At 36.1% G+C, this 17,771-nt stretch overlaps 1 protein-coding gene across 8 annotated transcripts in view; it reads right to left on the bottom strand.

The window, feature by feature from the left end:
* Positions 1-1,601: 1,601 nt before the first annotated feature.
* The window catches only part of FAM13B (family with sequence similarity 13 member B), a 70,747-nt gene continuing 54,577 nt past the window's right edge, over positions 1,602-17,771 (bottom strand). For 4 of the 8 annotated variants that reach the window (XM_045183896.2, XM_045183893.2, XM_024575105.3 and 1 more), the window contains 11 exons: positions 16,609-16,674; positions 15,005-15,215; positions 14,109-14,238; positions 13,108-13,189; positions 11,332-11,561; positions 9,498-9,581; positions 8,938-9,033; positions 5,857-5,940; positions 5,601-5,764; positions 4,510-4,611; positions 1,602-3,291 (listed from right to left, as the gene is read on the bottom strand). In XM_045183896.2, the coding sequence (XP_045039831.2) occupies positions 3,168-3,291; positions 4,510-4,611; positions 5,601-5,764; positions 5,857-5,940; positions 8,938-9,033; positions 9,498-9,581; positions 11,332-11,561; positions 13,108-13,189; positions 14,109-14,238; positions 15,005-15,215; positions 16,609-16,674 (1,373 nt within the window). In that variant the 3' untranslated portion in view covers positions 1,602-3,167. The remainder of the gene's footprint in view (positions 3,292-4,509; positions 4,612-5,600; positions 5,765-5,856; positions 5,941-8,937; positions 9,034-9,497; positions 9,582-11,331; positions 11,562-13,107; positions 13,190-14,108; positions 14,239-15,004; positions 15,216-16,608; positions 16,675-17,771) is intronic. The other 4 variants (XM_071219489.1, XM_045183895.2, XM_045183894.2 and 1 more) reach the window with 1 other exon arrangement.

Below are 17,771 nucleotides of genomic sequence, written 5' to 3' on the forward strand. Positions count from 1 at the left end.
AATTCACAGCTGGGTAAACAGGTAAAGACAAGTTTCCCAGTGCCCCACAGAGTGCAAGAACTGCCGGTGTCCTCATCACGTACCACGTTCCAACTCCTGTTACCCAGGTAACAAACGCACAGCAATCTGCTCAACTGTCACACAATGGCTCAAGTAAAATAATCTCACCTCCATTCTTCCCAATCTGAACTCTCCTATAAAGAGCCAGTGTTAAAAGAACAAGCTTTCCAACCGCCTGTACAAATTTGATTAATCTCTTCAAACTGGAAATTCATCTAGACGGTTTCTAAAGTAACATATCTAAAGTTTCCCAAAAGTGCTTCCTCAACCACTTTAAAAGCTAAATATGCTTTAAAAAATAAAGGGCAAGATAGGACAGTCGGGATTTTACAAAGTCAAGTTATGTTAGAAAAGTATAAATGAGGACACTGCAAAAGCCCCTGGTTAGATGGTTGCAAAGTTATGTATGTAGAGCTGGCATTCTGGAAACTGGAAGGAAACTCTTGAGGTTACATAAGCCCTCCTAGAACAATCTTTTGTTCTCTTAGCCCAGCCAACAGCATTTGACCATAGTACTCAACTTCCACAGCACTGCTCAGTAACCCCTGGATTTTACAACTTGAATAAAGGAAGTTTTAAATCTACCCACCTTTCTCAGGCCAAGCCCTTCTCTTAGAGACTGTGCATCAAGTTTTCTTAATAGGAAAATTCACTGCAACGAGAAATGCTGACTGTTCCTTCTCTCTGCACCTTCTCCCTACATTCCCACAAGGCAATCAACAGCATGGCCTTTCCCTGCCCCACCACTCCCCGGAGCTGTAGCCCACCAGGGCGTTTACTACCCTGCTGCCCCCCCATAGAGTCCCAGGCTGGGGTAATTCAAACATAGCTTGAGAACACTAAGACACGGGAATACCAAGTTTTTTCCTTTTTTAACATCTAGTGGGGAAAAAAAGCAAACATTTACAATGACTTAGAACATTAAAGTTCTTTTATTATAAAAGTCTATACAATCAAGTGCCAGACACAGCAATGCAAATATACTGGTGGTCATATATATCTATATATTGTTTGTATATAGATATACAGTTTTTACTTGTACCAAAGAAAACCTATCACAAACTGCCTAGTTCTACCACCTACTGCTGCTCAACTATGACACAAAATACTGTCACACAGCGTAAGTGCTGCCATGCCACTTATCTATTCTATCCGCAGCCAAACATTAACAGTGAATAACCAACATCATGAAGCAGCTGTTAATTTTAAAATGAAACCAGTCAGGCCACTGATTTATAAAAATATGGTACTCATATAGATTTAGCATTATAAAGAAGGAATATATTATTTAAACATTTAAATAGTGCATATGGACATTTTTGCATGTGGTATATAAAATAAAACATTCATATAAAACAATATACAGTGCACATTAGATGTTTGAATCTAATACTCCTGTCAGGAGACTGATAGAAATTTACTAAATGTACACTGCATGATGGATTCAAATCAAAGTGATCTTTTGGCATTTTCGATTTCACTTTTCTAGGTATACATTATAAATAACCTAGCTGTAGCAAAAGTAAACCACACGAGAAAGGTTGGATTTAGTGCTTTATTCCCCAACTACATGATCACTACCAATGAATATTCCCTCCCCACAAAAAAGGCATTGCACACACAGGTGAAATGTGAAGTACTAGAAATGCTACTTATTAAGCTACTTCATATGCTTACTATGTAATAGCCAGAAGTCTGAGGTTCATGCTTCCCCCATCTTATTAAAGGATGTTGTGAAAGTCCATTTTGTATGGAACAAATTGTTAACATTAGCTTGTTAAGAAAACCATGCATGAGTCACTGCATGCAAAACATGGGCACAATCAAAGTGAGACACTCATCAATCCAAAAAAGCACCAGGAAAAAAAGTAATACTTAGATTAAACTTGACCAAAATATGCTATTAACGACTGTTATGTTGTTAGCACAGAGTCACCGTTCCGTGAAAATGATTAGCAGAATGATACCAGGAGAGAACCTGAAAAAATGCCATGCAAAGCCAAAGAAAAAAAGATTTGCTTACAGTATATGACAAGGGGCATACCACTACACATCCCGTGACCAGCTGCTTTAAACAGCCTGTGACTGAGTAAAAGGTGGTCCCTTTAAAAGATGTTTTATGGATTTTGCTGATTAAGAGAAAAAAAGGATGTAACCCCCTGAAGGTATACACGAAAATGCTGTGGTATAGCCCTTGTTCAGAATAGATTTCTTCAGGCATAATCATTCTTCTGCCAATGTAGGCCCATTTGATTGAACATACAAATCTGAGTCCCATCAGAGTTCCTACATACTGACATGGCTATTTTCTCACATTACTGGAGGTGGGTAGGGCGAAAAAAAACAGAGGAAATGATCCAGACAAAGTACATCACCACCAACTGATAAACAGTAACTAAGAAAGCAAACAGTAACAAATCCCATAGGCAGCATGTGGTATGATTCAATTCCGTGTGTTGTGTGTGAAGTGTTTTTTCACTACACAAGTAAGCAAGGTCACTTTTTGGTCTACCTTCTGTTATCTTGAGCCAGGAATTGTGTGACCACTGAATTGCAAAATTTTGCTAACATACTACCTGTGAAAAAGTGTCACTTTGAGAATTAAACAGAAATGTGTTCCACAATAGGACTTGAAATTTCAGTTGATTTTGGTTTTCTAGGAAAACATAGAACATAGTTGCATATGTGCACATTTATAGGCTTTTCTTTCATATTTTCAGTCATTCTGTAAGAAAAAGGCAACCGAAGAATTCAATGTGAAGATTTTCCTCTTAATTTTCTTCAGTAATGAAAAAAATAATAAAGTTGGAAATAATAAAAAGCTCATACTTCCAAAGTTCTTGAAGTTGAAAGGACAAAATACTAGTCTTTTGCTAATAGGATGTATCTGTGGTACAAAACAATGAGGAAAACTGGATGTTTGTTGAAGGTGGAGAGGACAGTCTGTGGTTATGTGGACCGTGTGCTCCCTAGAGAGGGTCTACTTACCCCCATTTCTCTAGTGGTGCCACAACCAAGTGACAGAATGAACTCAAGTACCAGCCAAGTACACACGACGATAGCTTAAGGGAATACAACTTATTTTATGATGTATCAAGGAGCATATTTTATATGGATTTTGAAGAATCTTGTTTGCTGATAAGAACTTCAAGAAGCCTAAGCTTGGCTTTAATTTTCTTGTACTCCCTGTATTCCTCAAGCACTGGAACACGATCCTCTTTCTGGGCATTCCTAGGGGAGAAAATAAAATGTGTAATATTCTAGAGATCATCTGGAAAATAAAGTACCAGAAGTTGTCCTAATGTGAGACAATGTTACCAAATATAAATTCAAATTTTAAAAATTGCTCTTTAAGAATGTTAGACTAATTTCCTCCATCTCCAAGGACCATTCCTGAACTATTTCTATTTTTGATGAATTTCTCTCCTGACAGATTAAATGGTACTATACTTATCAATGATCACTAGATAACTAGAGGTAATATTTCAATAAGACATGCACTGCTAGACTCTGTCAGGTCTGTGGATGTATATATATTAAGTGCTCCGGGGCTACAATGAGTCATTTCATACATTCACTGTAGCTTCAGTGAGTTGAGATGTGAAAGTAGAACATCTTACCTGTGGTAGCAAATAAGTAGTTTCCTCATTTTGTATTATTAATGACCCAATGCAATTCAGTTTAATCACTAGGTAAAGCATGAAACCATCCTAAGTAGTATAATTATAAAAAAAGTTTTCTTCCAATAAGACAAAGAATTAAAAGGTACTTGAAAAACTCATTCCTGTACTTGAGATTTTTTTAAACCATTTTTGCCAACCTATATAGAGGACTCAATAGCCCCTAGCTGGTAAGACCACCCAGTTACAGGGAAAAACTTTTCTGAGACCTGAGGTAGCCCTCATTTCTGGCTATCATTTGCATTAGAATGTATTTTTATTTTAAAAAGAGCCTCACTGGGTCAACTGTGCATGATGCAGTTAGATAAATACAACTTGTTATATTGTATTATAGGAGCCACAAGACTGCCACTGTGTTACCTTAGAAATATGCAGCCTGGAATGAACAACAGCTTGAAGCCTCAGAAATGATGGTCTCAATATAGGAATCCAAACTAACTTAAGATACAACTCATGTTATGGGACCCTTTCGAAAATGAACACTTCCCAAAGGGCGGGGATATAGTGTAAAAGAGCATAAAATAGTTGCCACTCAACCAAGCCTCCCTAGGACAACCTTGGATTATTTTATCAGATGTTGTTTAACTCCAGCTCTGACTTTTCTTGCCATTAATAGCAGGGCTTCAACATACAAAAGAATGTTTTTACTTTTATTTTCAATGCTAATATCCTTATATGCACAATTTATTTCTGTTCCTATATATTTTAACATATGGGCACTTGTGAGTTTAAGGAGAAAGAGGACTCAGTTTTGTGATGCTCAACAAACCTTCCATTTTGTTGATAAAATGCTTCTTCAAAATCCCGTAATGTTTTACGTAGTTTCTTTTTTTCAGCTCTGGCTTTCCAAAGTTGTTCCAGTAATTCAGGCCTTAAATTGAAATAGGAAGAAAACATTATTGAAAGGACACTGTTGATCCATTATGTTATTAACAGTGGTTTTCAAACCCTGGCTGCAAACAAAAGTCGGCTGGAGAACTTTTAAAATATACCAATGCCTAATAGGGTCCACCCCAGACCGGCTAAATCAGAATAGCTGCCAGTAGGGCTCTGCAGCAGTACTTTAAAAAAAAAAAACAAAAAACTTCCCAGGTGATCCTAAAGTGAACCAAGGACTGAGAACGACAGACACACAGGGGTGTCAAACTCATTTTCACCAGGGGCCACATCAGCCTTGTAGTTGCCTTCAAAGGGCCAAATGTAATTTTAGGACTGTATAAATGTAACTTCTCCTTAACTAGGGACAAGGAATTGGTGCTGCCGCAGAGTGGAAACAAGGTGCCGGGCCGGATAAAACAAGGTGGAGGGCCGCATTCGGCCCACGGGCCTTGTGTTCGCCACCTGTGCCATATCAGGTAAAGAAGTTGATAGAGAACATGAATGATTACTCTCAGCTGGTTCCTGCACTTTGTTATGCAGCAAATACAGAGTTTTAGTTTTTAAATTTTCAAAACACACGTTTAATTTTAAAAATGTGAATTAGGCAAGATGTATTTATAAATCACATTTTTTTAAAAAAAGGGTGTACCTCTTGAGCACTACATTAATACCCTTCAAGTGCATGATTATTTAACATTAATTTTTTAAAGATTTCATTTATTTTTAGAGAGAGGGGGAGGGAGGGAGAGAAACAACAATGTGAGAAAGAAACATTGATCGGTTGCCTCTTCCACACCCCCAACCTGGGACCTGGCCCACAGCCTGGGCATGTGCCCTAATATGGAATCCAGCCAGCGACCTTATGCTTTGCAGGACGCCGCCCAACCAATTGAGCCACACTGGTCAGGGCTTAACATTAAATTTCTTGATATGTACGTTTTATTATACAAATAGGCTACAATCACAAACTAGTCTACATACATAGATGCTGCTCGAGTACTTGACAATCGGAGATCCAGAGCCAGTTTTTCTTGATTTTCCTCAACATCAGATTCTGAGTTTTCTAATGAAGACTGTGCCTGTACAGCAGTTTTCAAGATATCAGTTAACTCAGGGGACAGACTAACACTATCTTCTTCTTCTTCCTGAAAAGACATTCAAACAAAGAATCAAACACGCCGTGACTTTCAACTTCTCCTTTAGAAAAGAGATCAGAGAATAATTTCTTCAGGATTACCTTGATTTCTTCAAAAAAGTGTGCAGTTTCTCCTTCTATGATTGGCTGTAACATCTGACCCCTTCGCTTGATGGATGGAGATCCCTGTAACAATCAACATACAAATGGTTTACATTTTAAGTATTTAAAGTAATGAAACTTCATTTCACTGATACCAAAATTTATTTTCAAAATGCAAACCATTTATGCTTTAAATTATTTAGGAATTTCTGGGTAAAATTTTTTTTCTTATATGTATTTTCTAGTTATTGTATTTTGCCATGTATAATAGCATTCTTTTGTGCAAATTTTTGAGGGAAAAGTAAGGATGCATATTATACTTGGGTAGTAGTAATCCCTTATCTATATAAATGTTTTTAATTCATTTATTTATGCTTAGGCATTAAAAGTATAACTAGAAAACAATATCCATATGCAAAATAATATCATGGAATACGATAATCAGTTTTGTTTCTAAATATAAATAAAAGATTGAATTAAAAAAGTAAAATGAAAGATCTTTTCCTGAAAGTTTGGGCCAAAAACATGGGTGCGCATTATACACAGGAGCACGTTATACACAGAAAAATACAGTATGTGTGCACGAAAGTGAAAATGACATTTATGTCTAGATAATTCTAAAAGAGCTTATTCAGAAAATATTTTTAAAATTCTAAATAAAAGAAAGCATGACAATGTAAGTGAAAGCATTTTACTTTTTAATAATAGCTGTCAACCACTTTGGTCTAAGGACCACTTTATACTCCTTTTTAAAAAGTAACAGCTTCACTGAGATATAATTCACATACCATAAATTCACTCTTTTAAAATACACAATTTAGTGAGATTCAGTATATTCCTAAGTTGTATAACCATGACCACTATCTAATTCCAGAACATTTCATCACTCACTCACACACACACCAAAAACCCCCTATATATCAGCTGTTATTCATGTGCCCTCTCCTGCAACCCTTGGCAAATAATAATCTACTTTCTATGTCTATGGACTGGCTTATTCTAGATATTTCATATAAATGGAATCATACAATACGTGGCCTTTTGTGTCTGGCTTCTTTCATTTTGCATAAATATTTTTTCAAGGTTCATCCCTGTTGTAGTATATATGAGTACTTCATTCCTTTTTATGGCTAAATAATATTCCACTAGATGGATACACTACTTTTGTTACCTATCAGTCGCTGGACATTTGGGTGGTTTCTACATTTTGGCTATTATGAATAATGCAGCTATAAATATTTGGTAAAAATTTTTGTATAGACATGTTTTCAGTTCTCTAGAATTGCTAGGTCATATGGCAATTCTATGTTTAACCTTTTGAGAAACTGTCAACCTGTTTTTCAAAGTGGTTGCAATATTTTATTATTTTCACCAGCATTGATTAATTATTATTATCTGTCTTTTTTTATCATACCAGTGGGTATAACGTAGTACCTGAATATGGTTTTTATTTGTATTCCCTAATGACTAATGATGCTGAACATCTTTTCATGTGCTTAATGGCCATTTATATATCTTCTCTGGAGAAATGTCCATTCAAATCCTTTACCATTTTTTAAAGTGGGTTATTTTTTATCATTGAATTATAAGAGCTCTTTATATATTTATATGCAATCCCTTATCAGATACATGATTTACAAACATTTTCTCCCATTTTGCAGGTTGTCTTTTCCCTTTAAGTATCCTTTGATGCACAAAAGATTTTAATTTTCTTAAAGTCCAATTTATGTTTTTCTTTTGTCACTATGGTTTTTATGTCATAGCCAAGAAAACATTGCCCAATCCAAGATCAAAAAGATTTTCCTCTACTTCCTGAGAGTTTTACAGTTTCAGCTCTTAAACTTTGGTCTATAATCCATTTAAAGATAAATTTTGTGTGAGGTAAGAATCTTAAGTTTATCTTATTTTTGCATGTGGATATCCAGTTGTTTGAACACTATTTGTTGAAAAACCATTCTTTCGTACTGAATTGTCTTAGCTTAATTTTTAGACTGCTAATTTCTTTTTATCACAGTCATATTTAGGAGTCCTTAAGATCTCAAAATGCTTCCTACAGACTCAGTTTTTAAAAACAAACTTGTGGAATTCAAAAATAGTTTTTATAAATTCGAAGACTCTATAGACTATTATGCACTATGAAAAATGTCAGTGACACACAAAAATACCTTATCATCACAGGATATAATCTGTATTAAATAACTCTTTATGTGCAAAGAATATATACTCTACGGGCCTTTTTTCCTTGTTCAAAGAAAACTGAGATGATCAACTAAAAAATGGCCAAATAAAAAAGAATCAGTTTATGTGAGTGCTAAATAAGAAGTGCTCAGAAGGCCAACAGGAACCTTCTAGTGAGCAGCGAGGTGGCGAAAGCCGGAAGGAAACAAACCCCTGCAAGTGACCACCAATGGCAAAACGCCTGCAGGCCGACACACCCTTCCAAGTTCCAGCACACTGACTCCTATGAGCTGACGCAAAATGGGTGACATGCTGCTTTCTACGTGAGCCTGAGAACAATCTAGAGCCACACTATCCAATAGTTATTTTGGGGATAGCACTTAATTTGTACACACGTATTAGTTTCATTTTTCTCTAAAAACGTACACAAGTATGAATAAGCATTATTTTAAAGGACTTTTTCATTTAAAAATATAGACATTCTGCAAATATGTAAATACAATCATGATGGCCATCACAAAATTAACACAATTTCAAAGACATGAACTGAAATGGAAAAGCAGGAGAGACTTTGAAATACAGGTTTTTTTAATTCCACAAAGTAGGAGACTCTGGGCATATCCTCACTGTGCCTCAGTTTCATCATCTGTGAAATAAGACTATCTTCTGTTACCTGTTGTGACTTGTCAGAATTTAATGACATTCTCATACACAATAATGCTTTACAAAAATGACTGGGAGGTAATAATAGGCACCTATTAATTTCCTGTTCTTCTGAAAGTAGTAACTTTACCTTACAGATGCCATTCATGCTACCGTGGCTGTGGCTTTCTCCCATACACCACCACAATTTTTAAGAGTAGGTGTTGGTAAATTAACTAAAAATTTGCATGTTTTACTTACAAGGACAGGAATGATGCTAGCTCTTGTCAACATCTGTTTTACAAGTCTGTATCTATCATAGAGAGGTTTAACAATGTGCCTTTCTTCCTTGGTCACCTGCAGCAAAAAAAAAATGGAAATTAACTAGTTGTTAGAAACCAAAACAGTGGCAATATGACTTCCCCCCAATTTTAAACATTATTTTAAATAAATAGGCAATCTCCCAAATGGATGAAACAATGCTCTATGAAATAGTTCTGAAAATGTCAGCTACAAAAGTGATGTCCTTTTTTTTTTTTAACAAAAGTGATGTCCTTTTTTTTTTTAAGACAAAAAATCTTTTTTAGGCCCTGGCTGGTGTGGCTCAGTAGATTGAGCACCAGCCTGTGAACCAAAGGGTTGCCAGTTCAATTCCCAGTCAGGGCACATGCCTGGGTTGCAGGCCAGGTCCCCAGTTGGGGGTGCATGAGAGGCAACCACGCATTGTTTCTGTCACTCTCTCTCCCTCCCTTCCCCTCCATCTAAAAATAAATAAATAATATCTTTTTTAAAAAAATCTTTTTTAGCAAGAGAGACATTACCGGCCTTCCATGTTGACTTTCATAGTAAAGAAGACTCTTCTGGAGAGACGTTTTCTCTTCTACCAAATGATCTTTTGTCATTTTCTAGGGAGGGGGAAAAAACACTCTCGTTGGCACCCTCGTTACTGTCCTCACCCTCACAGTGTAAATAATTAGGCTGAAAGGACAGCCCATCACCACTCTAACCCAGGCCAGTAAGAATAGAGGACTTGCAGACAACATTTTCAGTCACCTGGAGAATCTGGTCTTCTGGATATTGAGAAACCAACCTCTTTGGTGGCTTGATTTTTATTTTATCCAAGTAAGTTATGAATACCAGCTTAGTGACCTTAGGTAAGTTACTGAACCTCTTTTTGTTCAATTTCCTAACCTATATAAAAGAGGAAACTTCAGCCTACCTCACAGGCCTCATACTGAGTTAATATGTTGTAAAGGCACACATAAATGCCTATCATTTTATTAATTTTGCATAGTCTTTTACTGACATTATAACTATAATCTTGTATGTGTGAACACACATGCATACATGGTCTCATAATGCATTATTTCTCATCAACTATTAACAAAATCTGGCAGCAGTACAGTGGAAAGAACGTGAATAAAAACAATGTCAAGTTGTGATCTTCAACTTCTACTCTATGACCCCATCCGGCACTTTCTTTTTACAGCCGTGCTCTTCCCACGACTTTCAGAGCTCTGGCGATCCTAGAGTAGGCGGGACACACTCATCTGCCCACAGAACCCGTCTGCTTTGTTCCACAGGACCTTTGAACATCTACATCTCAGTGAACCAGTGTTCCACAGACTACCCTTAACACTAGACCGAATAAACTCTACTTAATTCCAGAACTAGATGGTACTATCTGTCCTGTTTCTCACCAGAGTGAAATTACAGGTCAAAAAACATTTAACAGGTATTACTTTAGATTACATTCAGTAGAGGGCAGCTGGGTGCAGGCTCTGTAAAACACTGTCATTTCATCATTTCAACCTCAAACTTGAACCTAAAACCTAGCATAACGAATGTGAAAAAGCTAATATAAAAATGAATGTAAAACTAATTCAATCAAAATCACTTCAAGGAAGGGCGAAGGCAATGGGTCTAACAAAATTGAAAAACAAGTTGGAGAAAAGAAGCAATTAGAATTTCTAATCTAGCTCAAAGGAAAAAGACTCCAATATTTAGATCATGAGAGAGGTGTACTCTGTTGTCAAGGTAAGAATTCACATTATTATCCCTCATTGCGTGGACAAGAGTTCACTTGAAACCATCTACCTCTGTACTAGCCTAGTAAATCTCATCTGATAAATACTTTTGGCTGCCAAGTGCTTTGACCAGCACTGCCCTAGGCATGGCCTTTAGTGAATAATGGTTCCTTAAAAAAAAATTCATTCATTTAATTGTGTTAGTATTTTAATGGACATAATCACATCCATATAAGTCATAGGGCTATCAAAGGGACTCAGGGGTACAATGTACCTACTAGTTGGGGCCAGGCATAAACTAAACATTCAACAGGTTTAACTACTAAGATACAACGTCAGAATTCAAACTGAGGCTGTTTCATGTTCTTTACACACTCATCCTGCCAACTGCCTCCAATATAAATGAACAGATCAGTGTTCTAGTGCTTTTAGTCTTATTACTGTGATGCAGTCCCTGAATGACAGGATACTTCTGGTGTGCTGGTAAAAACATGTTTCTGTATCTGCAGACTTGGGAAGTAGACTCAGGCCACTCAGACTACCTAGATATCTCTATGCCACTGTGGTAATTACTCTGTTTCAGGGACTCTAAAGGCTAGTTTGGGCAAACACCATAGCTCAAGATTACTTTGACATCTTCTGGAAGACATCTCTCAACACGTTTTTCTTTCAGTCTTTTCAGGATAAGCTCAAGTGTTGCTTCCTTAGATGGCTTCTTCTCCTTATGAATGACCCTGGATTCATCTTCATTTTCTTCATCTTCATGGTCTAGAGAAGAGCCAAAGCTTTTTGGAAGAGTGTTACTACGTGGACGTGACTGAGGTACAAATTCTCCATCAGAGCTTCTGTGTTTTGCATCTACCAGAACCAAGAGGAAAGATCAGTGACTTTAGCTAAAATGCAACCAGGTCAAAAGAGTAAGCAGTAAACAAGATATACAACAGGAAAAGATACACTTAATAGCACACAGGCTCAGATAATTCAAGGTTACATGAAATATTTAAAATTTATAATTTATATATAGCAAAAGTGTTACACTATTCATTCTTACAAGCAATATTCATAGAAAGCTCATTATAAAGTAAGATGCTGTGAGAAGGACTGGAGAAACACAATGGCCCTTATTTTCATGGAGCATATAATTCAGGGAAGTAAAAACAAAAACCAAGTAATCAAATTCATAAACAAAATGATTTCAAAGAGTGCTAAGCACTATGAAGAAGACAAGACAGAATGTTATACAGCGCTGATAAAAACAGACTTGTGTTTGTGGATAGGACTGACGAGGAAGGCCTTTCTGAGATGGTGACATCCTAGCTGAACACACAATAAGCAGATAACCTAATAAAGAAGAGTTAGGGGATGAACATTCCTCCCCACTTGAGGCAACAGACAGTGCATGGCCCTGGGTGTGGCCCTGAGTGTGGCATGTTTAAGGAACAGAAAATGAGAAAGTGGTAAAATAAGCTAAAGGCAGAGTACGCAAGACCTTGAAAGTCATGGCAAGAAATCTGGACTTTATTTTAAGCCAGAAGGAAAGCCCACTGAAGGGCTTTGAACAAGATTGTAACAGTTTCTAAAATGATAATTCTAGCTGCTATGAAGAAAATGGACTATAGGGCAAATAAGAGTGGAAGAAAACTGAAAATTAGTTGGAAATCCATTTCCTTGTTTTTACGCCAATTTGCTTGGAAACTGGCATTAAACAAGGAAATGCTTAACAGAGCTGTAGGAAACAATTCTAAAGAAAAGAACTTAACTACGAGAACGTAAACTCAATGACAATAGACACTGTCTTGTTCACTGCCATAAACTCCTATGTCTATGAATACTTCATACTTAAATACTAGAAATCTGGTTGAATTCAAATGAATAAACCAAAATATGATGCTCCAGATTATAAATATATATTTGGTACAGATAAAATTTTTAAAGTATTAATTATTTTAAAACATGCTCACTGTAACACACAAAGTAATTATACCTTAGCCACTGCTATACTAGGTTAACACACAGTAACCCAATACCTAGTTTTTAATTCACAAAGACTTAGTCTTCGTGGTATAAACAGTTCATTATGATTAGATACTCTTACCAAAGACAAAAACTGCTTAATATTTAAAATATGTTTCAGATAAACTTTATAATAGCACCAATACAATCTAGGGCACCTTTCAAATGAATACTACTAATTAAAAGAAAGAAATAAAAAGAAAAAAAAACAAAAACAAAGGAAAGACACTTGGAATAATATAATACAGTGCCACAACTCATCATACTAATAAGAAAACTTTTACTTGACGAACAGTGTCCAAGATTTTAAAGTAGCAAAATTATAATTAACAGGTGATATGAAGAATATTTTTAAAATAAAAATATACTACAAAAGTGGCATATTTTATACCTTTAATTTGCTTCCGCAGTTTGGTAAGCTCTGTCATCCATTTTAGTACCTTTGGATTAGCTGCAATATCACTGTAGGAAGGCTGAAAAATTAAGGAACAGAATCAGTGTCACCTTTATGGTAAGCAATAGTTATGTTAATTTATGTCAAAGTAGTATTTTACAGTTTCCACAGCAGAGATTTCACTCAATCGTCATTTTCGTCTTACCTTAAGTAGATATTAAGACCGGATATTAAGTAAAGCTCTCAGAGCAGGATTTAGCAACTGGAAGAAGCCAGATCTGAATATGGATCTTCTGAATGCTTGTATAGGACTCTTTCCACTTTACGTTCTGATTATTAAATTATTAGCTTAAACTTATTGTTAAATTTAAATTACTTCTTACTGTTATTACATTTTACATTTATTATTTATATTTATTTATTATTTTAAAAAAGGTTTTATTTATTTTTAGAGAAGGGAAGGGAGGAAGAAAGAAAGGGAGAGAAACATCACTGTGTGGTTGTCTCTCACACACCCCCCACTGGGACCTGGCCCACAACCCCGGCGTGTGCCCTGACTGGGAATCGAACCTGTGACCCTTTGGTTGGCAGCAGGCTAGCGCTCAATCCACTGAGCCACACCAGCCAGCGCAAATATTATTTATTATTTACAATTATTAAATTAAACTCTTTTCTCCACCTCTCGCCCTTGGTACTTGTGGTTTTTAAGGAAGGGCAGAAGTAGCATTAACATGATTTATTAATGTAAAGTATTTACTTTAAAAATTCTACAAGCTGTTTTGCCAGTGGAAACATAAAGACAGGATGGTAAGAACACTGGCATGGAACTCAGAAGGCTAAGGATCTACAGAACCTCAGGTCTGTATGATCACTACTTCTCTGGACATCTCAAATCTGATCTCTCTCCCAAGATAAGAGATGGACTAATGAATCCTCTCCAGAGAGCCTTCTCCCAGTTCCAACAGATCTACCTCATGCTGCCAGTACTACAAACTTACCTTGCTATTTCTTTCCCTTTCAAACTGTTCTTCAAATTGTCTGATTTTTTTCTGAAGTTTTTTGACCAACTGGTACGGTGTTCTGTCTTCTCTTTTTTCATCTTTTGAACTAAAGGATGATCTTCGAATCCTGAATTAAAACAAGCGGCAAACACTATGTTAAATTTCCAAGTTATCAACAACATATCTCTTATTGCCCTGATTTAGCATGATTCTATTGCCAAGAAGTATATCCCTAACACTAAAACACAGTCATAAAAAAGAAACTTATGCCACAAAATTAGCTAACACAAGCGTTGACGAAAACAATCTGGAATCATTCAGAAGTTGTTTGGGCAACACAGAGCTCTCTTTGTGTTTAAACTGCAAAGGAAAGTTTCTGACATTAAGAATCAATTTTTTAATTTATTTATTTATTTTAAATTTTCATTTATTGAATTTTAGAGACAGAGAGGAAGGACAGAGAGAGAGTAAGAGAGAGATTAGCTTGTTGCACTTGTTTGTTGCTTTTTGTATGTGCCCTGACTGGGGATCGAACCTGCAACCTTGGTGAGCTATGCAGTCTGGGCAGAATCAATTTAATTTAAGGTTTTGACAATAAAAATATTAAGGGTTGGTGAGCTCCACTTGCTGCTTCCCTTCCAGAGTTCTGTATTTCAATCATGAAGATTAAATGAATAAATACATCCTGAGAAAATTTCTATTAGACAGCAAATCCCAAATTGTATACCTCAACGAACCTAGAATTTAGGGATCCAAAAAATTAAAAGTTACAAAAATGTCCTTTATGAAATAGGAAAGAAAGCTCTGAACTGCAGGTCTAGAGGATTAAATCTCTCAAAGGATTTGGGGACATAACAGGAATCACCTCGTAGGTACATAAAACAATCACATACCTAGCAAAAGAAAGTGCTTTAGATGAGGAAGCCAACATTTCTGGATCATGTAGGAAACGCTGGCTTTGCCCGAAATCTAAACTACGGTGTGACAACACTGGAGGACAGTCCTCTTCCAGGGGGTGATGATTCATTCTTCCAGCCTGTGGAGAGAGCTGAGCTTCTCCAGACTCAGAGTCTTCCTGCCAAGACTTAAAAGCAGGAAATGGCTCTGTAAAACAAACACAAAGAATAGTACCATGGGTCTCTGGCTTCCACATGGAAAAAAAGTTCCACAGTATCAGCTATATGTTCTTTAAATCATATCATTATGTGGTAGTTCATATAATATTTATGATACTTTTTTTTTAAAAAGGAAAGTATACTAGGATCTTCATAAAACCTAGTAAGAGTTTAAAACTGCCTGAGTTTCATTTTTCAGCCCAGAACTCTATTTAAATTTCTGAACTCAGTCACCAAGCAAGAAAGGACACTGTCAAGCTCTTTAAAATTGTATCAAATGTTACTTTTCAAGTAGGGAAAGTTCTCATTTAGAACCACTCAAAAGTCCTTAGTTAGGAATTTGACTTAGCCAAAAGCTGCCAGGTGAACAAATCGCCCCTTACAGTCAAGTGGCTATGCTAAGAAGAAGTGGAATCTATGAAGAACACTCACCAAACAGAGTTCCCTAACTGCAGAAGAATTCTAACATTTCTAAACGAGTGGCTAACTCATCTATCTGGCCTCTAACATTAAACTGTGGTGGTTACCTTCTGTTGCGAGATTCCTGTATGAAATATACATTTTAATAATTAAACACCCAACAGTATTATTGAGACATAATTTAATAGTTGTCTTTCTTAAACACATTTATTTTATGGGTTATTCTATAAGTTCTCAAGTAAAACCATGTTGATATATTTCAAATCTTTGCACATACAAGGTTTAATTACATATAACACATAGAGATAAATACACAGTCCACGAGTATACTCCAAATATAAAATTAACCTCAGGCATCACTGGAATCTGTGGGGGAGGGGAGACATTTTTCACTTTTTCATCTACACATTAACTTTATTTATAACTACAGTTTAAAACTTTGATGCTATATCTATTAACAATAATGAAAAGTATTTTTGGATGCAAAGATGGCTTGACAGTGTCAAATATCAGGAATGATGTTTTCTTTCTCTTCACACAATAGCTAAGATTGCAACTTTAGTAATTAAGTTTTTTACTTTATACATTAGCAATTTAAAGATTACATTTTTTTTCAGGATAATAAAAGCATAATTTAGTTAGTTTTTAAAGCCAAGATCAATCTGCTAACTAAAAATTGGGTACAAAGCGTTCAATCCCACAATAAACCCAGCAATAAAGTGATTTTCAGAACCCTTGTACCTGCGTCCCAGCAAATAAGTAACTAGTAATAAATATTTTACCAGAAATCTCCTATTTTAAGAAAAAAGAGAAGTAACCGAAACAATTTCTTCTGGGTACCATTTTTAACCCAGACCAGTTTTCCTACTACATGGGGACAGCAGGAGAAGGGCTAAGAAGAAAGGCAAACAAAGTGAACCATAAAAAGGCAAAAAAACTAAACTATGGTGAACCATACTTACCCTCCCCATCTCTCTGCAGATGCATTGTTTTGAAATCAATGAGGGGAAAAGTGATAGGGCATGACGCTAATAAAATGGAAAAAATGGCAAAAAATACTAAAGTGAACACACAGCACAGTCAGAACAAACCATACACATAACTAACACAAAGCCAGATACCAAAAACATTTCCCTAAAACTAGTTAGGCATTCAGCTCAAAAACTTTATTCAAAGAAATTACTACTAACGAAAACTTTAAAAACAACCACAAACATACATTTCCATTTAAGCAAGCAAGGCAAAAAAATCAAAGTAGTACTGTTTTCTTAAAACTCAAACATAAAACTAAAGAAATGGAAACTCTTAATGTGGTACTATTTGAAGCTTTTCAATACAATTGATTTTAACAGAAAAATATCTCCCATTGATTGCACTTTGTAAAGATCCTATTGTTTTTCATTCAAGAATTAGCAGGAGAGAATCTGAAGGAAAAATGTCGTCCACTTCCATTAAAAGCCAAGACCTTCTGAACAGCTGCTACAAATTCATACTGGTGGGTAGATAATGTGCTACCTGCTTGTGAACTAGCCTGTTGATGATACTTGGAGTGATACAAAAAAGAAAACCCACAAACAAGGAAGAAGTGTGTCTCTATCTGGGGTCACCCTACTTCTCTATTAATAGTCACACTCAAACAAGGCATGCCTCTGATTCCAAGATTATCTAGGATATAAAATAATTCAGCCTCTTAAGACTTTTATTTAGAATATCCTAACTCCTCGTAGAAAATCAATCTTTGTTCTGGTGGCAAAGTAGGAAGGAACATCATGGTCTGCTAACAGGCATTCTCCCAAGCACATACAGTGCTCAAGCCTAAGAAATTCACTCAGATGTCTATTACCCTTTGCTCTCTGACCCCTATTCCTGGAAGTGCCACAAGGAGGCCTGCATGGACTTTTGAAGATAATAAGCAAGAAGGATAACAAGGGCAGCTCAGGCACTGAAAATCAGGGATCAGTAGTCCATAGTTATTTTCCTTCTATATCACAAGCTATTAAGGGGTGGATTTTGACAGGGAAAGAAAAGAGAGCCCAGCATTAGGTTCTCTTTTGGGAAGTTTGCAGAAAGCTGAAGCTAGACAGACAATGTCCTATCTCCTCATACAATGAAAAACAATTGCTCT

This window comes from Desmodus rotundus, chromosome 10 (assembly GCF_022682495.2).
Source record: "Desmodus rotundus isolate HL8 chromosome 10, HLdesRot8A.1, whole genome shotgun sequence".
Taxonomy (NCBI): domain Eukaryota; kingdom Metazoa; phylum Chordata; class Mammalia; order Chiroptera; family Phyllostomidae; genus Desmodus; species Desmodus rotundus.